Raw genomic sequence first — 24,543 nt, 5'->3', positions numbered from 1 at the left:
GTATAAAGAAACAAATAGATTTTTATTACTCCATTGACATTTATGGCAGCCAAACAGGACTATGATTCCTGTGCTGAGTGCATACAGTGTATCATTGCTATGAAGCTGTATTAATAACAGCCAAATTGATCTGAATCTCTCGTGATGGTGTAATGTTTTAGCTCGTCGTGGAATGATGTAAGACAAAGCAACATATTTCCATGTTTAATCAGGTTTGTTCTTGACTAAAAAATAAAAAATAAGACAAGGCTTTGAGTGTTTGAAGCATCTCGGGCTCTTAACTCTCTGATCACTTTCTAATTAGACTAATTAAAGTGAGTAGCTAAGATATTTAGATGGCAGGGAGGACCTGTGGCTGCGTGCACAGACTAGAAAAAAACTGAAGAAAAAACAAATTTTTTATGTACTCATACACAGAAAAGGAAAAAAAAGGCTTTCAATAAAATTTCAATATTTTCTTACTGTTCACTTAACCTCCTGCTGATCATTTCCTCTGGTGACTAATAGCCATTCTTGCATCTGTGATACTGCCTGCATACTGATTCTGCAGGTGCAACAAGCCTTTTACAGTTAGGGGAAACAGGGAGCGAAGACTAAACACATTTTCAGCAATGATTAAACACAACTTCTTTCAAGGCTTATTACCTATTTTAATAGATGAGCGACCCACAGACTAAAATTTCATAAACAGCTAATAGAGCCAGAACTACGGTTGACTGGTGCTTAGTGTCTGTGTTCAGCAGAGAGAGTTGCCTCTATTAATTGGTGCATCAATGCAGCTGTATCCAGAATTTGTTGAATTGCATCCCAGTCACATAAAGCTAGTTTGATCCTGAAAAACACTTTGGCAATAGTAAAAACATACCACAATTGCTAATCCTGCTCGATATGAAATCTCTATTGGGTAAATTAATGACCTAAACAAGAAATAATAATGAAATAATCTATTTGTGAACTGAGGCTGCAAATTTTGAAAACTGCATATTAAATTGCAATAACTTAAAACATTCCCCTCTGTGCTCTGATGTTATTAGATTTTAAGTGAAACACGGACCATAAGTGCTAACTATTATACGTTATAAAATATATAAAAAAAAAAAAAAAAACTGTAAGAAACTGCACATTCTTATATACTTCACACAGGGAATTATAATGTTGATCTGCATGGCTTACCTGATATACTGTATATGCAAAGTAAACAAACAATCATGAAGGTGTAATTTGTCATCAAACTCCTGCTTTTTGCTTTTATAAAATCAGCTTGCTAGAAAACTAACCTAAGAGCTACTACTACTACTACTACTACTACAACTATTGTACTAAACAAATACTTTAACTGTGTTTTCCTACAAAGTCAGGAGGAGATAAGTTTGCTTTACCGATCCTATTCAGTATCACCCACATAATGCTTGCATGAAATGTTGACCAAAAAAAATGTTGGAAAGAAAATCCTCCACATTGAAAAGTAAATGTAATTATCAACATGTAAAAGGATTGAAATGTAATGCATACTTGCCTAAAGGTTTCTCATCTTTGGGTTTCTTTGGCCACATCTGGTGACTATTAAATGATTATTGAAAATTAAATGATTATTGAAACCCACAAAACATCCACTACAATTGTTGTGAGCTAAGTGGTTGCAATAAATGGATCACAAGCAATCCCATGATGTTGATGCAAGTTGTGATGCCTTTAAAACATGACCACAGGTGCTAATGGCTGTACTAGCTGTTGATATTTAATATCAGTCAGTCATTTTCTATACTGCTTCTTCCATAGTGGGTCACAGGGAAGCTGGTGCCTATCTCCAGCAGTCTATGGGCGAGAGGCGGGGTACACCCTGGACAGGTCGCCAGTCCATCGCAGGGCAACACGCAAACAACCACGCACACACTCATTTACACACCTATGGGCAATTTAGAGTGACCAATTAACCTAACAGGCATGTCCTTGGACTGTGGGAGGAAGCCAGAGTACCCGGAGAGAACCCACGCATGTATTTAATATTTAATGATTACTGCAAAAAAAACAAATAAAACAAATTAAAACTGAAATGTTCTGCCTAAAAGCAGGATGAACTTTAAGAACATTAAGATGCATAACTAAAGACAATAAGATATATAAAAACATATATAAAAAAGAAACACCACCCTCAGAAAAAAATATTTACAATTCACAAGCATAAAATAATAATATAAAAACATATGATATTTGTTATGCTTTTGAACTGTGAATGTGTCTTTTTCTAGGTCATGAGTGAAGTGATGATCAAAAGAGGAGAAATAAAACACAAAGGTCCTACATACTGAACTCTCATACAAACATGCCACACAGTTTCCCCTGCCCTATAGCTGTGTTTTATATTCACTATACAGCATCTCTGTGACACCTCTATGTTGTTATTGAAGCCAGGAAGATTTTAATGCTGCTTTTTGTTTAAAACAAGGCTCTTAAAATAGCTTGATTCACCAAACAGGCTCAATAATTTTATATAAACTGCTGTTTAGAAATCAGAATGGATAAAATTAACATTTTCTACATAACTGTCATGATAAGCATCCATAAAGTGCATATCAAAGATGGGATTTTTAAGGAATCTGCTCTAAAAGATGACAGGGAAGCCCTTTTGACAGATAGCATGTTGTTTATATCAAAGAGAGTAGAGATAAAGGATGAGGCATGAATAGTGAAAGTAGAAAACACCTCACATATATATAATTGCATCTGTAATATATATATATATATATATATATATATATATACACACACATATACAGGGGTTGGACAATGAAACTGAAACACCTGTCATTTTAGTGTGGGAGGTTTCATGGCTAAATTGGACCAGCCTGGTAGCCAGTCTTCATTGATTGCACATTGCACAAGTAAGAGCAGAGTGTGAAGGTTCAATTAGCAGGGTAAGAGCACAGTTTTGCTCAAAATATTGAAATTTACACAACATTATGGGAGACATGCCAGAGTTCAAAAGAGGACAAATTGTTGGTGCACGTCTTGCTGGCGCATCTGTGACCAAGACAGCAAGTCTTTGTGATGTATCAAGAGCCACGGTATCCAGGGTAATGTCAGCATACCACCAAGAAGGATGAACCACATCCAACAGGATTAACTGTGGACGCAAGAGGAAGCTGTCTGAAAGGGATGTTCGGGTGCTAACCCGGATTGTATCCAAAAAACATAAAACCACGGCTGCCCAAATCACGGCAGAATTAAATGTGCACCTCAACTCTCCTGTTTCCACCAGAACTGTCCGTCAGGAGCTCCACAGGGTCAATATATACACGGCCGGGCTGCCATTGCCAAACCTTTGGTCACTCATGCCAATGCCAAACGTCAGTTTCAATGGTGCAAGGAGCGCAAATCTTGGGCTGTGGACAATGTGAAACATATATTGTTCTCTGATGAGCCCACCTTTACTGTTTTCCCCACATCCGGGAGAGTTACGGTGTGGAGAAGCCCCAAAGAAGCGTACCACCCAGACTGTTGCATGCCCAGAGTGAAGCATGGGGGTGGATCAGTGATGGTTTGGGCTGCCATATCATGGCATTCCCTTGGCCCAATACTTGTGCTAGATGGGCGCGTCACTGCCAAGGACTACCGAACCATTCTTGAGGACCATGTGCATCCAATGGTTCAAACATTGTATCCTGAAGGCGGTGCCGTGTATCAGGATGACAATGCACCAATACACACAGCAAGACTGGTGAAAGATTGGTTTGATGAACATGAAAGTGAAGTTGAACATCTCCCATGGCCTGCACAGTCACCAGATCTAAATATTATGGAGCCACTTTGGGGTGTTTTGGAGGAGCGAGTCAGGAAACGTTTTCCTCCACCAGTATCACGTAGTGACCTGGCCACTATCCTGTAAGAAGAATGGCTTAAAATCCCTCTGACCACTGTGCAGGATTTGTATATGTCATTCCCGAGACAAATTGACGCTGTATTGGCCGCAAAAGGAGGCCCTACACCATACTAATATATTATTGTGGTCTAAAACCAGGTGTTTCAGTTTCATTGTCCAACCCCTGTATATACACATATAATTCAATATTCTGTCTGACAAGCAAGGTAAATTGAAAATTGAAGCAGGCATCACTACAGGGAATAAACAAAACTACAGAGAGGTGCTAATAAAAAGTACAATAACTTGGACCAATTTTATTCATGTGTCATAAATTAGGTGTTACTGGCTCTTTGACATGTAATTGCTGAGGCTGTCGACAGTACAAAAACAAAGACTGAATGGAATACTGACAGTAGTGTGATTATGGTGTTTTTATTCAGATGAAACAAACACTTCATCTCCTTTTTTGCATCTGTAAATAATGTTTATGTACAATTTTAGTTAACTTTCTGCATGCTTAAAAACATGTAAAGTATCAATCTCAAAGAAAGTAGTTTGTGTCAGTTGGACTATGACTAAATCATTGTTAACAAGCAGTGTCCCAAATTTCTTCCAGCTTAATTTTAATAAGGCATTCCTTGTTAACTTTCCCAAACTCCAGAAACGTTAGTGTGAGATACAGCTCAGGAAACATTCATAGCCTCTCCTTTGAATGGTAGAGCCCCATTTTTTCCCATTTCAATCACACACAACCTCAGTATATATTTCTAGGGATATTATGTGATAGAACACAAAACAGTGCAGAACTATGAAGAGAAAGAAAATGGTACATGGCCTCTGTAAATGTTTTACAAATGAAAATCTAAAAAGTGTGGTGTGCATATTTATTTAGATGCCCTGGATAAATACTAGGCTAACTTTTCCCTCACAACTGCAAGTCTTCCGGGGGTACTTCTCTACCAGCTTTGTGCATCTAGAGGTTGAAACTTTTGCCCAGTTCTTTTTGCTCAAGCACAGTCAAATTGGATAGAGAGATTTCCATTTGGGTTTAGGTCTGGACTTTGACTGAGCCATTCTAACACAGCAATATACTTTGATCTAAGCCATTTTATTCTAGGTCTGGCTGTGTGTTTATATTTGTCATCCTGCTGGAAAATTAACCACCACCCCAGCCTCAACAGGTTTTCTTTCAGGGTTGTCCTGTATTTAGCTCCATCCATCTTCACATTAACTCAGCTTCAACGCTTCTCTGTTAAATAATATCTCCTCTACAGCATGATACTGCCGCCACCATGCTTCTTCTTGCCGTGCTTCCATAAAGGCCCCATTTGCAGAGTGTACGACTAATAGTTGTGCTGTTGACAAATTCTCCCACTTGAGCTGTGGATCTCTGCAGTTCCTCTAGAGTTACCACTGGCGCCCTGGCTGCTTCTCTGATTAATGCTCTCCTTGCCCAATCTGTCACATTTGGTGGATTTTCCAAGCTTGGGATGTTGTTTCATAAACTAGACCTGGTTTAAACTTCTCCACAACTTTATCCTGTGTACTTCACAGAACAGCTTATGAGATCAAATTACACACAGGTAAGTTCTACTTACTAATTTGTTGACTTCTAAAGGCATTTGGTAGCACTCAATCTTATTGTTATCAAAGTGAAGAGGGCTCAAAACATGTATGCCAAACCAAATACTTTCTATGTATCCTTTTCCTTCCACATCACAATCATGCGATTTGTGTTGCTGTATCACATAAAAACCCAGTATAATAAATTGAAGTTTCTTGTTATGTCACAAGCAGTGAAAAAATTTAAGGAGTATAAATACTTTTACAATAAACTGTAATGCCTTAAGCTGATATCTAGATGAGGTACATCTGTTTGCTTTTGATCTTTAAGAGGAACGTTAACAAAAACATTATCAAGGTATTTTCTATTAAGCCCGTGATCTGTGATTTTTAATGGCATCTTTATTGATTCAGTATAACAATGTTTAACAAGAAAAACAAATTCTTTGAAACTAAACTGTGCACCATTCAAAACTGCTCAAATGTTTTTTTTCCTGTTAACGTTGTGTAATTAAGATGTACAGTATGTGCTTCTCTTTTCAGTTCAGACATGCTTCTCACAAAACAACTAAATAGCAGCTCCGTATGACATTTAGGTAACAAGAAAACACTTGATGTGTGTTTGTGTGAGAGAGCATACCTGTATTCTTCTCGAGTGAACACAGGAATAACAGAGGGCTGAAGGACTGTGATTTCAACCAGAGTCGTATTCTCTTTCACAGGCTCACCATGATCATGGGCCACCACCACCAGCTGTTACAGACACATGCAGATAGAGACAGTGTGTTATCACTATATAATTCCATCTATGTAATACAGATGTTTGCTACTGCTTCTGATGTTGTTTACACCTACAATAGCAATCCACTATAATTTCAGGTTTGCACAAACCCAAAGAGGAAAATGGTTCAAGACAGGAAAACAAATTGGCATTTTTTTTTTGCAATTGGAGAGAAATTATTCATCTGTTAATTGGAGAACTCAACTGGTATATTTTTCTGCTTGCTTAGACTTTATTTTTCTTTATTTAATTAGTGGTAACTAATGTTAACAAGACCCATGGTGGGGGGGTGGCTGACTCTAAAAAATCAACATAGAGTCTACTTGACTCAGTCTGGACAGCTTTAATTTCACATTGAAAGTTTTTTGTTATATAGCGTTTTTAACTACTTGCCCTTGGTCTGAGCTGATTTAAGTTGGTTTCTATGTATCATTTGCTCTTACATGCTGCAGATATGCCCAATGAAACCCAAAGGTGGGACACCCTTAGGTAAGTATGCTTTACATTTTATATGTTGTTTACTGAGATTTAGTTAACGCTGTGTATTTACTTTCTTTTTGTTCAGTCATGATTCCAAACGTAAGGACAGTGTCGGAAATTTTATTTGAATTATCTGGAGCAAACAAGGAATCCTCTTAGTGACACTTCACAGGAAACTGAGTTTCTTGTGTTAATTAAAGGCCAATAAAAAGATAAGGTTGCATGGCCTTAAGAGAGAGAATAATTAAAAATGTCTTAGCACCCGCTGTATTTTCACAGTGGAAAGGAATTTTTTAAGGAGTTTGCTTTTTGGAAAGACACCTTTAAGTTCAGAAGTACACAGAATAAAAAGGTACAATTTCCAGGTGAAGACCAAAGTAATGTTTAATGGCACGGTTTGTCTGATGTTCTACCACCTGCAGGGGAACTAAATTTCAGAGTCCAAAAAGCAAAGAAAAACACAATTAGATCCAGTCAAAGTATTCATACATATATTGAACTGTTTAGATTTTGTCATGTTACCACCACAAATGTCAGGGTATTTGGTTTTTAAATGATAGACCAACATAAAGTAGTGCATAACTGTAATAATTGTTTAGGGTCATTGTCCTGCGGGACTGTGAACCTTTGCCTCAGTCTCAAGCATTTTGTAGCCTCTAGCAGCCTGTATTCATGTTCCTTGTCCCTGCAGTGGAAAAGCTTTCCACAGCATAATGCTGCCACTGCCTTTCTTTCAACAATTCAACAATCTTGCCACCCTTCCATAGAGGCGAGATTTGTGGAGTGATTGTCAAGAAAGTCTTCCACCTGAGCAGTGGATCTCTGCAGCTACTCCAGACTTGGGCAGTTAGTTTAAGTGGACTGCAATGTCTTAGTAGGCTAGCAGTGGTAAAATTAAGATTAAATTGAACACAGATTGACTCTATTTACAAATCAGGTAATTTTATGAAGGAAAATACATTGAAGCCTGTGGTTGTAATGTTACAAAATGCAAAGGTGTGCATACTTTTGCAAACCACTTTATATGTTAAAAATATTATTATTGAAAATATTATTATTAAACAGAATTAAAACATAGATAAATGGAGTCGTATATCAGGGGAAATTTGAATAATCTGCACTTGTGACTGAGCACCTCCGCGTTCCTACCTGTTCAAGGGCAATGAGAAAACACTTCCTCCTGGCCAAATTTTCCTTTGAGAAGCTTAGCTTTTAATAAATACAGTCGTTTGAACTGTTGGCTACTAAAGTGACAGTGTATGTACTTACTCTGAACTTTAGGTTGGGCTCCTCGTTTAGATTTACTCTGGTAACCACATGACCTTTCTCTTCATCCACATCAAAAATACTTGCAGAGTATGACTTTTTGTCCACCTTGTAGCGAACTAGACCTGCTGGGGTATCCTACAAAGAAGAAAACCAGACCAGTAGAGGATGAACTGCCTCTTTTATGTTTTTCAGAAAAAAACATTTTTTGAAACATAGTCTAGGATTAGAACTGAAATGACTTGGAGTAGATGGTAAATGGCCTGCACTTTTACAGCACTTTATCAGGTCCAAAGACTGCAAATCGCTACACTACAATCAGTCATCCACCATTCATACACACATTCACATGCCCAAGGACAAAACGACTGAGATGGGCAGGGCGGGGTTCAAACCAGGAACCTACCTGTTACAAGATAAACGTCTACCCCCTGAGCCACCATCACCCCAGAGCTAAATGTCAGACTACCCCCTAATTTAAATACTAATGATGATAAATAAGAACACACAATACAATTTTAAATAGTCATAAATTAACCTCTGAAGTCTTGCTGGTATAAGCTGTCAATTAGCATGAGTGATTTACATAAAATGGCAGTAATTTACATCTACAGAATAATTTACATCTGGTTTGACTTGGTTTGTTAAAATGAAACAATTTCTCTGTAGGCTGTAAAGGGCACAAATTACGCAAAAAAAACATTAACAGAGGGAAATATTTATCAGCTGGTTTCAAGTCAGTTCACCAATATTTACTTTGTTTGGAGAAATGTGCACAATTTGTAGGGAGAATTTTTTAAGTATTAGAAAATGCAAACCATGATAAACATTTAGGCAGCGTACCTTAAATATACCGTTTAGAAAAGGAAAATTATGGACAGGAAGGATTTTCAATAGAGTGAGAACTTTTGAATACCGAAATGGTTTTTTACGCGCTGCAAATGTGTACTTTTTCAGTCTTGAATTTGAGATCACTCTCATTTGCAGCAAAATGAATTATTATGCTGATATGTTGGGGTCCACTTCAAAATCATTGAATTTCAGAATTCCACTTACTTCCATGGCTACAGGGTTACAATCCAACACCTAGGCATAAATACTGCTTCTACAAAAAAAAATTTGCGAATTGGTCATTCTTAGGAGTTCAGTGAATTCCAAAATTGTGCCATGATAGGATGAAATCTGCACAATAAATCCAGTCCTAGAATTTCCCCCCAATTAAATATTCCACAATGAGCTATTAGTGGAATTATAACACAGTGGAAGCAATTGGGAAAGAGAGCAACTCAGCCACGCGAAGTGCTGGGCACATAAAATCACAAAGCGGATTTACCAGACGCTGAGGTTTATAACACACAGAGATCACCAGCTTTCTGCAGATTCAACAGCTACAGACCTCCAAATGTCATGTAGTCTTCAGATTACTTTAAGAATAGGACAGTTTTTTAGAAAGCCCAGCTGAGAGCAAGAGTAGGCAAAATGGAAGAACCTTTTACATTATGGTAACATTTTCTGTTGCAATAACAATATTCTTGCAAAACCATTCTATTGCTTTCCGTTTCCCTCACGTATATATACACGTATAGAATATGATAACGGGGTCCACTTCTATGAACCAATCTTCAAAATGAGAAAAACAGGAGAAAATTCCATTTAATTATGTCAGGTGTGTGTCATCTAAACCCTTATATTGATAACCCAAATCTACAGTCAGAGCAATTATAAAAATGTATAAAATTATTAAAAAAAACAACTGGAAATGTGCCAAAGAAGGTTAGACAAAGACCAGTGTACATCTTTCCACCATGCAGTGTGACAACGATGATAAAAGAGAACTAACCTATCATTGCTAGAGAATTGTAGAAAATAATTACATGTAAGCTTATGTCTTTGCAACAAAAAAATTACTTTATTTAAAGACTCTTTTTTTTGCCAATAATGGTAACCTGTATAGAGATGTGAAAGACAGCTATTGTAGAGTAAGGCTTAAATAAATTGTCAATTCTTCACTCAGGTGTGCAGGAAAGAACAAAAGCAGCAGTGTGTGTGTGTGTTCTTGTACTTGTTGCTGAGTGAGAACCATTTTTCGTATTTTTATCGCAAAGTGGGTACTTTTGACAAACTGAGGACATTTTCCTGGTCCTCACTTTTTCAAATTCCGTTCTTGGGACAGGGGTTAGGTTTAGGACTAGGGTATGAATTGAGTTATTGTTAGGGTTAGGTATTAACTGGTGAGGGTTAGTGTTAGGGTCAGGGTTAGGCACTAAAAATCAAGGAAAATGAATGGAAGTAACCTAAAAGTCCTCATAAAGATAGTTATACACGGATGTGTGTGTGTGTGTGTGTGTGTGTGTGAGTGAAACGTTCGTGATGAATGTTAGTGGTTTTATAAAATTTTTGTTAGAAATTTTTGGTGTATTATTTACTTTGTAATTTTTCACAAGATGATTTAGGAACATATTCTAGTCAAAGATTCAACTTGATCACATAAAGAAAAACTGGCCTTGTAATGGTTTTGATCAGATATCTTAACTACAACACCGTGGTACTTAGTAAGAGCTTTATAGCAGGTAATTAGAGGAATTAAAGGTCACTCAATGTTCCTGAAGATTCAGGGTTGCATTTTCTTATTTAAAAAACTCATGCAAATATTAGACACTTGAAGTGAGATAAGGTGCAATTTTAATGATCCCAATGGATTATAAAAGTGACTTTTTTTTTTCCTACAGATAACGTTCTGTGAAACAATGTTGGTTTAGTAGCATTACTGCAGGTGTGAACTGAATTGCTGAGCAGCTTGTTAAATATTACCATTAAATGCTTCATTACAAAGCTGTTTAAAGTGAGTCAGCAAAACCTAACTTGGACAAATTCCTGAAAGCATTTGTGCCTCTGAGGTAAAATTTTTATCTGCAGGGAATAAACATTTGCACCCAGAAATGTATATAGGAGTCTGAAAAAATGCTATTTAGTATCAGGTTTGAGCCCTGGGGAGTACTTTTAAAGATAAAACCTGGAGAGTATAATGATGTTTTTTGGCTCAAGAGATTCTACTTTGATGCTTCTACCTGCACTCTGAATCAATTCAGCTGATGAAAGAGGACAGCTAGCACATAATTCAAAGGTAGTGAAGCTTTTAAAGATGCTTATGGCGAAACATTGGAGGAGAAGATTTTGCTTGCAGATGTAAAAGAACAAGTTCCGAGCTTCTTGAGCGGTAATGCAAAGTAAGGATACTTTGTGTTTGCGTCTGGCCTTTTTCATAAATATTTATTCGACAGGTGAATTGGAATACTCACAAAGTGGCTGTTTTCATGATTCTCTAAAAATGAGGGCTGTTTTTCACAAAACTTGCTAAATTCAGATCTGCATTTAAACAAATGATTGTGTAAATCAGCAAAGTTAATTTCAAATAATGTGTTTAAACCCCCACAACAACCTGTTGTCATATTTTGAAACTTTGCACCAAATTTCAAATTACTTAAACTTGACACTAATGTAAGCTGGTCAAATAAATCTGTACATATTATAAGGGTGCTATGGATAAAAAAAATCTAGCTTAAAGAGTCAATGCTAAGCAGAGGGAAAAAACAGTAAGGCGCCAAAGGGGAAAGGGATACAGATTCAAAACACACTCACGAACTGAAGATGAGCATCATTATCCCATATCATTCCATTCCAGCACACAATTTTAGGAGCAAGAGGAGGAAAATAGTTTGATTGAATATGCGCAGCTGCAGGCACTCACCGCAGGGTCAGAGTCATTGGCCATCACCGTGGTTACAATGGTTCCCTTGACAGCATTAGGGGCAACCATGCCTCTGTACATTGGCTGGCTGAATGCTGGAGCGAAGTCATTCATGTCCTGGAAAGAGATTTAAGAAAAATAACATAACACTGTAGCAAGCTGTGCTTGAAACATTATGCATTTTTATATAAGGAATGGCAATAATGTGAACTTTAACATTATCATGTTATTTTTAACAGGTTACCCAATGTCTGAGCTTTTCCCAAATTACGTTTCTGTGGTGGACCACTCATGAACTTGCAAAAATCAAGGCAGAATCATACAATGTAGAAAACAAAAGCCTTGAATCATTACCAACCACGAGAAAGAAAATGCTTCAGTCAGATGGGACCAAAGTTGAAACTTTTGACCTACAAGGAAAACCCTTCTTGTGTTAAAAGTAACTAAACACTACATCACCCTGAACACACCTTCCGGTGAAACAAGGTGGAGGCACATCATGCTGTAGGGACGCTGTTCTAAAGTAGGGAATAGCTAAATACAAGGATATCCTGGAAGAAAACCTGTTACAAGATGCAAAATACCTGAGGCAGGGGCAGAGGTTCACCTTCCAGTAGGGTGACTTAAACATACACTCAACAACGGAATGAATGGTTTAGAATAAAGCATGTTCATGTGTTAGACCTAAATCCATTTTAAAATTTGGAGTAAGACCTGCCAAACTCAAACCTGCAGTGCTGTCTCAACTAAAAAAACTTTCCCTGCATTTATTTCTTCATGATTACTGGCCCCCTCAAATCAATTCGGAATCACACAAGCACAACTCCCCACCTTGCCTCTCCCTCTTCCTCCTACACTTAAGGGCAAAACATAGTCGTGCTTACCTGATTTCACGGACATATGCACGGACTCAAAGCGGACGTCTGCTGGACATGTCCGCGCAAAGATCAATTTTCATGACCACGTATGCGATGTACTGCTTAACATTATAGAGCTGCTGAAAACATTCCGTGGCTTCTGGTCCAAAGTTTCTTTGGAGAAAGGGCCGGAGAGGGGGGCATTTTGGTGCTACACCTGCTGAGAAACGCTTGCATTTTCTTCCAATCAGCATCCATGCATACGTAACGCATTGCCTACATGTTTCATACTCATAAAATCTAGCTGTTGACTGATGTTTGTAAGGTTTAATGAAGAGACAGAGAGGGAAATATACAACCAAACTGACAAATTAGATCATTTCACTAATTTATCTTAATTACTTTGATGGTAAAGTCTGAAGAAGAAAAGAAAAAGCATGACCACAACCCTTTTTTTGAATGTCTAGTAGCCTAACTCTCGCAATAAAGTGTTGATAATAAAAAACAAACATAAAGCATTGAATGATTAGAGCATGCTGGCCAAACTCTGTTCTGTGTAGGTAAAAGTCACTTTAACTCAAGGAGCTCTTTTCATGTAAGCATTTCTACTTCCAACAGTTGAGGAATCCTTTTGCTAGGTAGCTAACATTATAGGCTAATATATGTCAAAGGTTGAATATAATGTTCTATGATAGAAAGCAGCAAACACAAAATGATGAATAAATAGGAAAATGTTAGCTGTCTGTTTGATTTTATTAGCATAATAATAGACCCAGTGCTAACATACCTAAAGTAGGTTTGTGATATGAAATGAAAGGAGGGTCTTAAGTTGAGCTACATGAAAGTGTGGTGAGTTATATTGATATTGGTAATTGGTTTATTAATTATTATGAGTGTAATGTTTAAACTCTGTCAGAAAACAAATAACATACACGGTTTTCTCACCTGATTCTTAGATTTTTTGATTACGATGCATAGCAGAACATTCATTTATTTCATTTACAAATTCTGCAGCATAATTCCAAGAAAAGGGAGGCTATAAAAGCATAAATACATCCTGTTTTTTTATTTCAATTTTATAAATAAACTTGGCAATGGATGCCCTTTTTTTGGCTAAAGCACCTGCGTCCAGAAATGTGCATATTCTGGTCTGGTTTTAGCTGTCTCTCAACATCAAGTCAAAGCTTAACAAAGTAAAGGCTGCACCTCAGTGTATATTGGATGAACTCGTAAGAGCGTTTTGGGCATTTACAATTGACCGATATAATTTCACAGTGACAACTGATTAACTAATGATCGTTGCTGTTTGATGATGTCATGTTCAACAGATTCTCTTTTTCAAAATAAATGAGCTATTAATGAGTAAAAAGATACAACACTTTGAAAGGTTGATATGAATAATTACTAAACATTCCAAATGTTGTGAAAAGCAGCCCAAATTCTAACAACACGTCCAGGACTATTTTTTTTCCAGCCCAACATGTTCAAAAAAAGAAGCCCAACTGGGAGGAAACCAGTGCAGTCTGGTAAATTGCACAGTACTACACAGTTTACCCCAATCCCATAAAGAAAACACTAATCAACAACAACAATAAACATGCACATGTACACAATGCCAAGAACCGGTCCTGCTCCCTGTTGAGTTCGGACCTACATTTTAAATATCAGTTCTCAAATATAAAGGAGTGATTGGTCAGACACCAGTTTATCTGCCTTATCTTATTACTAAATATTTTGTGAGAATATAATTTGTGCTTGTTTCCTCCGTTCAGCAGATTAAAATGTGTTAGTTATTCCCTATACAAGACTGATAACTAAAGGTGATCAAGCCTTTCAGGTTGTGGTCCCCAAGCTATAACATAACCTTCCTCCTCAGTTGGGTTTGGTTGATCCACTGGATGTTTTTAAAGATAGTTAAAAACCTATCAGTTCAGTCCAGCATTAGCATTCATTTTCATAAGTTAACTTCTGCCCCATTTTTATATGCATTAATTCATTCACATTGGTGCAGTTGGTAGCACTGTTGCCTTGCAGCAAGAAGGTCCTAGGTTCAATTCCCAGCCGGGGGTCTTGCATGTTCTCCCCGTGCATGCGTGGGTTCTCACCGGGTACTCCGGCTTCCTCCCACAGTCCAAACACATGCCTGTTAGGTTAATTGGTCACTCTAAATTGCCCTTAGGTGTATGAATGAGTGTGTGCATGGTTGTATGTGTGTTGCCCTGCGATGGACTGGCGACCTGTCCAGGGTGTACCTCGACTCTCGCCCATAGACTGCTGGAGATAGACACCAGCTTCCCCGCGACCCACTATGGAATAAGTGGTAGAAAATGACTGACTGACATTCATTCATTCACTAACAGGCACTCTTAATGTGATGAAAACTTGATTCAAGTTGCAAAGAAGAATGGACAAAACCTCAATTTCTAGCTGTACAAAGTTATTAGAAACATATCCCGAAAGACTTGCAACTATAGTTGCAATAATGGTGGTTTTGCAAGGTGGGGGTTGAATATAAAATCCATGCTACACTTGTTAGATTTATTTGTTTAAAAAAAATCTAAATTACAATATTATTTTACTTCAACATTACAATTATGCCCTAATTTGTGTTGGTCAATCACAAGAAATGACAGCAAGAAAATAAATTGACGTTTCTGGTCATAATGTGACATAACATCAATAATTTCCAGGAGTGTAAATATATTTGGAAGTTACTGTAGTTTGTGCCCTGGTCTAAATACCGATTTTTAATGCTTTTCTGGTATCCAAACCAAAACAATGCAATAAAAAAATATGTAAAGATTCTTATCCAAAAGTTACTCATGTTTCTATAACTGCAAAGTCTTAGACATTTACCTCCCAAATAGGAAATATATACACTACAGCAAAACAAATTACATAAGCTACTGCATTATAAGATGCAGGTGTAGCTCTTGTTTGACAGTATACCAGATACAATAGGAACAAAAACCCCGAATACTCCCTCTGCTGCCTTGCAGCATCCAAAGGAAGGACACAGAGAAGAACAGCTTGGAGAGACATAACCGTTTTTCTTACCATCTGACAGCAAGTCAGACTAAACTGTTTCTGTATAAGATTTGTTAGAATTACCAAAATTATTTCTGTTTAGAAAAGGTAAAAATAATAGAAGAGGGAATTATTTTAGACAATTTTTTGAACCTTCTTCAAATATTACTGGTTTACATACACTAAGAATATTGAGCTTTTAACAGTTTGAGAAACTGCACGGTGGCGCAGTTGGTAGCACTGTCTTGCAGCAAGAAGGTCCAGGGTTCGATTCCCGGCTGGGGGTTTTTCTGCATGGAGTTTGCATGTTCTCCCCGTGCATGCGTGGGTTCTCACCGGGTACTCTGGCTTCCTCCCACAGTCCAAAGACATGCCTGTTAGGTTAATTGGTCACTCTAAATTGCCCTTAGGTGGATGAATGAGTGTGTGCATGGTTGTATGTGTGTTGCCCTGCGATGGACCTGTCCAGGGTGTACCCCGCCTCTCGCCCATAGACTGCTGGAGATAGACACCAGCTCTCTGCGACCCACTATGGAATAAGCGGTAGAAAATGACTAACTGACTGACAGTTTGAGAAAGCTCAGATGATGATGTTATGGCTGTTCTAGAAGGTTCTGATAGGGTATTATTTGAGATATTTTTTAAAGCTTCAGCTGAATCACACTGTGCAATCTTAAGATGCCAAAAAGTGAAATAATCTGTTTAACAATGAATAAACAGCATGGGAATGTCCAGCCATGATTCTGCTCAGGAAGTAGACAGTTTCTGTGTTCCAGTGATAAAAATTGGTAATCCTAAATCATGTAAGAAAAAGGAAAAGTTTAGTCTAACCTAATGTCAGTCAGAAAAAGATTGGGTCTCTATGTGTAGTGTATGTAAACATCTGCTTTCAACTGTATATATGCTTCCACTTTGTAAAATTATCAGACAGCTTGATGCTGATAAAAGTCAGCTCTATTTATTCATTAAGTCTGATAAGTCTAATTAAATCGACTACAAGCTTGTGTTTAGGACAAACAAGCCTGGATGAGTCATAATTTCGTACTGCTAAACACAGACAAAATTAAAATGATTATTTTTGTAACTGAACACCCTGTAAATGAAAAATACTAAAATGATTTCCCTGGATGACATTATTTGGCTTTCTAGCACCAGCACGAGGAATGTTGGAATGCAACCAGGATTTGTCCTTTAACACAGCCATAAAACCAATAACAATGACTATTTATTATCAGGATGTCCCTTATATTCATTGAAAAGCCTAATCCAAAATGCCTCAGTGAGAGCTTTAACACAAATTACACATTTTCGGCTATTTATATTCATTCACTCTCTGCCTTATGTTAAAAAACACAGTCCTTAATTTTCCGAAGAGAGCACTTGTTCTCAGATGGCTGGGTTACTTTTGGTTTCAAGAGTATTTAAAAACAGAAAAAAGCAGAACTTTCAGTTGTCAGAGTCCTGTTTTGTGGAACCAGCCTCCAGTTCTAATTAGGAAAGCAGATGCACTGCCTGCTTTGCCCAGTGCTTTCTTCAGGATGTGAAAATGAAGTCAAGATTAAATGCAATCTGATGGTGTCCTGAGATAATTGTTTACTAATTGACCTGACTTAGAATTTTTTTTGGGATCAAATTTAATTTGAATCTTACTGAACTGTTTTATTGAAAAATAACACTCAGTGTGACTGTGATCAATGTAAGTAGATTTAAATGGTCCCTGTTGGCTTTTTGAAAAATGCCCTGAAGTTATGTTTTTGTATTGTACATTGACTTGCTAAAGTATCCATTTAGCTCGAAATTCTTCACTTATCACAGTACAATGATAAATGTTTATGTATTATATTGGTATTTTATGTGATAGACCAACACAAAGTAGTGTATAATGGTGAACAAGAAAGAACGCTATATCTTGTTTTCTACTACTTTACTTAAAATATTGGATCGTTCGGCATGGAGCTGTATTCAGCCCCCTTAAATCAATACTTTGCAGGGACATCTTTTGTTGCAATTATAGCTGCAGGTCTTTTGGGATATCATTCTTCCAGCTTTGCACATTTAGAGATAAATATTTTTGCCCATTCAACTTTGCAAAATAACTCAAATTCAGTCAGATAGGAAGGATGTTGTCTGTGAATATATTTTTGAAGTCTTGCTACAGTTTAATTTAGATCTGGATTTGAATCCTGTATCATCTTGAGGATAATGTTTCGGGGATGTGCGGTTTTAGTTTTTGTCCACAAAGAGTACCAAAATAATTTTTTTTTTTTTTTTCTGAACTAAGCACCTTCTATCACATGTTTGGTGCCCCCAACCCCCAAAGGGCTTTTAACAAGTTGAACTTCTCATTGAGCAAAGCATTTATTCTTTCCATTTCTGATCTACCTGAGCATGGAGGCCAGTCAATAGTATCAATTGGTGCACAATGAATAATCTATCCTGTTAAACCAGAGCTGTATGTCTCTCCAGCTCTTCAAGAGTTGCGTTTTAAAAAAATAAAAAGTTAAATACTGCTGAAATATGTAGACGTTTGTGGTTGCAATGCGACAAAATAGGTAATAGCTCTAGATGTCTGAACACTTGAGCAAGGCCCTGTATATTTTCTTTTCCTTCCAACATTTTTCCCAGTCTTTTAAAAATACTTTCTTTTTTGTGCTTCTGCTTTAACAGAGAAAGCATGCCTGAACACACCCCCAGACTCACCAGAATTCTGACAGTAACCGAGGCATGCCCAGGAGGCATGGTTCCCTGTACGTCCACAGCCTCTACAGTGAAAGTGTATGTGGGTTCAGAAGCAGCCAGAGCTTCAAAGTCCAAAACCTTGAGAACAGACAGCTCCCCCGTCATGGGGTCAATGCGAAAAAACTCCGATATCTCAGGATGCAAGCCTTCCACTCTGATTCGATATGTGAGGTTGGAGATGAGGTCAGCGTCTGTTGCCTTCAGAAAAATAAGAATAACGAAGGTTTAATAAATGTTCTGTGATGTTATATTTTTATTTTTGGAAAGTTACATTTTAAAACAGTGCTTTCATTTAGCTCTGTGTTGAGGTGAGATATTCAAAGTGCCTGTGGCAGTAACCTTTAATGTTCTGGTGGTCCACTGGTGGTCCGTGTAGTATTCTTTTTAGGTATTTTAATAGAGCGGCTTTAGGGAATCCTGCCCTTTTAAATTTTCAATCCTTTAACAACTCTCTCAGTAATTTTGACTTTTATGACATCTCCAGTGCTGCCTGGAATATGAAATGTAAGCACTTTGGTGATTTCAAAGAAAATTTAAGAGAGTGACTCTAAGTAACATTACTATGAGTTTCATGGACTAGATTTATTACTTGGAGGGTTTGGATTGAGTCAGAACATTAATCTTCAGTCGCCTTATTTTGAATATCAAGCTGCTGAAAATGTTTGCGTAGGATTGTTTGGAACAGCTTTTAGTCAAAGTAAAATATTATTTAAAAACTAAACTAGATAATTGATTAAAAAACGGCAACAATTCTTTTGAACAAGCCTTTTTTAAGATGCCACTCTGCTTCTAAAAAGATTGGAGTCATATTAAATAAATGTTTTATATCAAAGCCACAGGAAAAAGCTTAAGCACTGGTAACCCCCTGTTAGAGGAGCAATATCAAAACCCAAACCATACCATACCAATTTCATTTATGAAGTGTTTAAAACAACCACAGCTGAAACAAAATGATGCACATAACCGCTAACACATTTTATAAGTTGTTCTCTTAATAATATACCATTCATTGCATTAAGGTTTTAGTGGCAAAATGACTCTTTTATCTCCCGAAACTGTGAACTTCTCCAGGCAGATTGCACAGCACAGTAAGTTAACTGTTCAAATTGTGCTAAAAGACTAAAGGTTCATCTCAGTAAATTACAATATCTTTTAAAAGTTTATTTATTTCAATAATTGCATTTAAAAAGTGAAACTCATATTTTTTATACTCATACTTATACTCAACACACAGAGTGATATATTTTAAGCATTTATTTCAGTTTATGTTTAATGCTTATTACCTACAACAATACAAACTTTCCATCCACTGTTTAGCTAATGATATTCAGGTTTATCTGCCCAATAAGCCAAACAGGGTCAATCCACTCCAAACACTCTTGAGCTGTCTGAATGACATTACAATTTGGTTAAAACTGAATTTTCTGAATTTAAAGGAAAGTACGATTGAAGTCATCAGTTTTAGTGAATGTATTTCTCTTGACCATAATCTCTGCATTACTCACAAACTGTACAGAATACAGCAGCTCATCTTTTAACAGGTACTAAAAACATGAACACATATCTCCGGTTCTGGCTTTCTCTCCATCGGCTTCCTGATGATTGTAGGATTTATTTTAAGATTTTACTGCTTGATTTCAAAGTTTTAAAAGGTCTGGCCCCATCATACCTATGTGACCTCCTTAACATCCACACTCCAATAAGAGTACTTCAATCAACCAACCAGTTCCTCTTAAATATTCCTAGATTTAAACAAAAATTCAGAGATGATTGCAATTTCTGTCCCAAACCTATTGAACAGTTTACCTTTTCATATACGGACCGCTAAGACAGTCAAGATTTTTAAATCTGTGCTCAAGAGCCATCTTTATTCCTTGCTATTTAATTCTCGCAGAGTTTAACATTCTTTTAAAGCGGAGTGTTCTATGATGTATTTTTGTATTTAATTTGAACTTTACTTGTTTTTAATATTGTTGTTTTATGTGTTCATTTGTTCATGTGTTCAATTCTAAAGCACTTTGGTCAACTTTGGTTGTTTTTTTATGTGCTATATAAATACATTGACGTTGGAGCTAATGAAAACCTTAAATTCAGTTTCTCAGAAAATTACATTTTAATCCAGAAATGTTATGTTATTGCCCATACAATTATACAGGTCCTTCTCAAAATATTAGCATATTGTGATAAAGTTCATTATTTTCCATAATGTAACGATGAAACTTTAACATTCATATATTTTAGATTCATTGCACACTAACTGAAATATTTCAGGTCTTTTATTGTCTTAATACGGATGATTTTGGCATACAGCTTATGAAAACCCAAAATTCCTATCTCACAAAATTAGCGTATCATTAAAAGGGTCTCTAAACGAGCTATGAACTTAATCATCTGAATCAACGAGTTAACTCTAAACACCTGCAAAAGATTCCTGAGGCCTTTAAAACTCCCAGCCTGGTTCATCACTCAAAACCCCAATCATGGGTAAGACTGCCGACCTGACTGCTGTCCAGAAGGCCACTATTGACATCCTCAAGCAAGAGGGTAAGACACAGAAAGAAATTTCTGAACGAATAGGCTATTCCCAAAGTGCTGTATCAAGGCACTTCAATGGGAAGTCTGTGGGAAGGAAAAAGTGTGGCAGAAAACACTGCACAACGAGAAGAGGTGACCGGACCCTGAGGAAGATTGTGGAGAAGGGCCGATTCCAGACCTTGGGGGACCTGCGGAAGCAGTGGACTGAGTCTGGAGTAGAAACATCCAGAGCCACCGTGCACAGGCATGTGCAGGAAATGGGCTACAGGTGCCGCATTCCCCAGGTCAAGCCACTTTTGAACCAGAAACAGCGGCAGAAGCGCCTGACCTGGGCTACAGAGAAGCAGCCCTGGACTGTTGCTCAGTGGTCCAAAGTACTTTTTTCGGATGAAAGCAAATTCTGCATGTCATTTGGAAATCAAGGTGCCAGAGTCTGGAGGAAGACTGGAGAGAAGGAAATGCCAAAATGCCAGAAATCCAGTGTCAAGTACCCACCGTCAGTGATGGTCTGGGGTGCCGTGTCAGCTGCTGGTGTTGGTCCACTGTGTTTTATCAAGGGCAGGGTCAATGCAGCTAGCTATCAGGAGATTTTGGAGCACGTCATGCTTCCATCTGCTGAAAAGCTTTATGGAGATGAAGATTTCATTTTTCAGCACAACCTGGCACCTGCTCACAGTGCCAAAACCACTGGTAAATGATTTACTGACCATGGTATCACTGTGCTCAATTGGCCTGCCAACTCTCCTGACCTGAACCCCATAGAGAATCTGTGGGATATTGTGAAGAGAACGTTGAGAGACTCAAGACCCAACACTCTGGATGAGCTAAAGGCCGCTATCGAAGCATCCTGGGCCTCCATAAGACCTCAGCAGTGCCACAGGCTGATTGCCTCCATGCCACGCCGCATTGAAGCAGTCATTTCTGCAAAAGGATTCCCGACCAAGTATTGAGTGCATAACTGTACATGATTATTTTAAGGTTGACCTTTTTTGTATTAAAAACACTTTCCTTTTATTGGTCGGATGAAATATGCTAATTTTGTGAGATAGGAATTTTGGGTTTTCATGAGCTGTATGCCACAATCATCCGTATTAAGACAATAAAAGACCTGAAATATTTCAGTTAGTGTGCAATGAATCTAAAATATATGAATGTTAAATTTTCATCATTACATTATGGAAAATAATGAACTTTATCACAATATGCTAATATTTTGAGAAGGACCTGTAGAGAAGACTGCTGACATTTATAGTTGTCCAGCAGACAGCCGTTGGCACCTCTTACAAGGCATTTTAACTTAAAAAGGTTATTGTTAAAGGAGCTGGCTGTTCAAAGGGTATTGTCTGGAACTGAATTACAAGTTGAGTTGAAAGAAAAACTGTGGCTGGAAAACGTTGCAAAAACAATCGCATCCTTGATGGAATTATGAAGAAAAGAACAGGAAAAATCTACTTGTTTACTGGTTTTATGTTAGATATACATTTTTTGAGAAGTTGAATATTTTATGTTCATTAGTTGTGTGCCATAATATGCAAAATTAACATAAACACTTGAAGTATTTAATTCTGTGTTTAATGAATCTAAGCAATTTATTGGTTTCACTTTTTGAATTGAATTACTAAAATAAATAACATTCTCAATCAAATTCTTATTTACTGAGAACCACTTCTACAACATTTTCCCTGCTTAACCAAAAACCCACCTGTAATCTTAATATGACAGTGTCTTTTGGGCTGTTTTCAGGGAGATTGACATTGTAAGATTGTTGGGAGAACATTGGGCTGTTGTCGTCCACATCCAGAACAGTCACAGAAAGGGTAAGTCTGGATCGCCGAGGGTCCACTGCACCATCGGACGCTTCAACAACCAGAAAATAGTGGCCTTTTACCTTCAGGGTCACAGAGAGTCATAAGGAAAAATTAAAAATGCAGCTACAAAATATATTTTGTGACATCTTTGCCACAAGTTATGTTGAATCCAATAATCATAAACGTTCAATTAATCTGTGACTTCCTCTGACCTCTCTGTCCAGGGGTACTGCAGTCCTGATGGCTCCAGTGGCATTGATGGAAAACAGCTTCTGGTGGTTAACAAGCCTATAATGGACCTGACCGCTTTCCCCCAGATCTGGATCTGTTGCCTAAAGCAAGTCAAAGACAAAAAAAGAAATCTGTTAATAAGAGAAGTGAAATGAATCAGCAGTTTTGAAACGCTCAGATACTCTTTCACTTTATAAATCCTTTAAAAAGTCAAAACAAAACTGTTTTGTAACTGAAATATTAAGTTAAATCCAGTCTTTATTCTACCAGATTTTTTCATTTGCCACTTTGTAACATTGGCTGCAACACAAGTCCAAAGCATGATCGATTCAACCAAGATGCAGCTGCTGTTTTAATGAGATGTTTTAATTATGTTCTTTTAAAATGGCAAATACTCCATAGTTCCTTTCTAGTAAAAATGCAAGAAAGGTTTTCCTTTAATGACCCTTACATGACCTTTAATGTGTTGCTTTACATTAAAAATAATATACTACCACTTTAGGGTCAATTACTTTTGGAAGTTTACTATAACAGAAATGTTTCATTGCTTTATCAGACTTTGCTGGACTTTCACTTGTCTTTTGTTTATTATATTACAAACCAAGAAAACAGCTATCTGAAAACATTTAGCTTTCTTTTTACATCGCCTTCCTGCTTAGGTGGAATTAAATATTTACATGACTGCTGCACAGCTGATAAGTGAAGACTTAGTAGAGATTGCTAATTGTTGGAGGCAGAGGGGTTTGGCAAAAATGTGTGACTTGGCTTTCAAGGTCATGAAAAAGTCAAATAAGATCTGAGATCTTGATAAAAGTAATATGCAAGCTCAAACATGTGTTTTACAAGGTCTTTTTTACTCTTGAATTCCACTTAAAAACAATAATAGACTAAACCTAATTAAATTGGTAAAATTCAATTCATTTAATTAAAAATACTTTTTTCATCCCAAAGGGAAATTAATTGTTGTAGCTCATTTTATTATTTATTATTATTACGTTTCTTCAAAGAGCCATTGTAGATGCTGATGGCTGTGGGCAGGAAGGATCTCCTGTAGTGCTCCGTCTTACAGCAGATCTGAAGAAGCCTCTGACTGAAGACACTCTGTTGTTGTAGGACAGTCTCATGAAGAGGATGCTCAGGGTTCTCCATAATGCACTTCATTTTATAAGGAATCCCTCTATACACAATGATCTCCAGAGGAGTCCCCAGAACAGAGCCAGCCTTCTTTATTAGCTTGTTGAGCCTTGTTGAGTCCCTGGCTTTGATGCTGCTCCCTCAGCAGATGATGGCAGAAGAGATCACATTCTCCACAACTGACTTTTAGTATATGCAGCATCTTGCTGCAAAGACCAAAGGTCCTAAGTTTCCTCAAGAAGGACAGTCTGTTTTGTTGCTTTTGTAGAAGACTTCACAGTTGCACCTCCACTCCAGTCTATTGTCCCTGTAAACACTGAAGTATTTATACTCCTCCACCACCTCCACTTCTTTTCCTATGATGGAAATAGTGTTTGACCTATTCTTGTTTCTCTTAAAATCTACAGTCAGCTCCTTTGTTTTATTCATGTTTAAGATGAGATGATTGTTTCCACACAGCTCCCTGTACTCAGCTTCTCTTCCATCTCTGATACATCCTATGACTGCAGAAC

The 24,543-nt window shown here is 37.3% G+C and overlaps 1 protein-coding gene across 1 annotated transcript in view; it reads right to left on the bottom strand.

The window, feature by feature from the left end:
- The window catches only part of LOC124874972 (protocadherin-15-like), a 346,908-nt gene that overhangs the window by 95,669 nt on the left and 226,696 nt on the right, over window positions 1–24,543 (bottom strand). The window contains exons 21-26 of the mRNA XM_047376690.1: window positions 22,879–22,998; window positions 22,561–22,746; window positions 18,285–18,521; window positions 11,701–11,817; window positions 7,956–8,090; window positions 6,066–6,178 (exon numbers count right to left, since the gene is read on the bottom strand). Coding sequence (XP_047232646.1) covers window positions 6,066–6,178; window positions 7,956–8,090; window positions 11,701–11,817; window positions 18,285–18,521; window positions 22,561–22,746; window positions 22,879–22,998 — 908 coding nt within the window. The remainder of the gene's footprint in view (window positions 1–6,065; window positions 6,179–7,955; window positions 8,091–11,700; window positions 11,818–18,284; window positions 18,522–22,560; window positions 22,747–22,878; window positions 22,999–24,543) is intronic.

Source organism: Girardinichthys multiradiatus, chromosome 10 (assembly GCF_021462225.1).
Source record: "Girardinichthys multiradiatus isolate DD_20200921_A chromosome 10, DD_fGirMul_XY1, whole genome shotgun sequence".
Classification (NCBI taxonomy): domain Eukaryota; kingdom Metazoa; phylum Chordata; class Actinopteri; order Cyprinodontiformes; family Goodeidae; genus Girardinichthys; species Girardinichthys multiradiatus.
The sequence above is the reverse complement of the archived record's forward strand: the minus strand, read 5'-3'. Positions and strand labels throughout refer to the sequence as shown.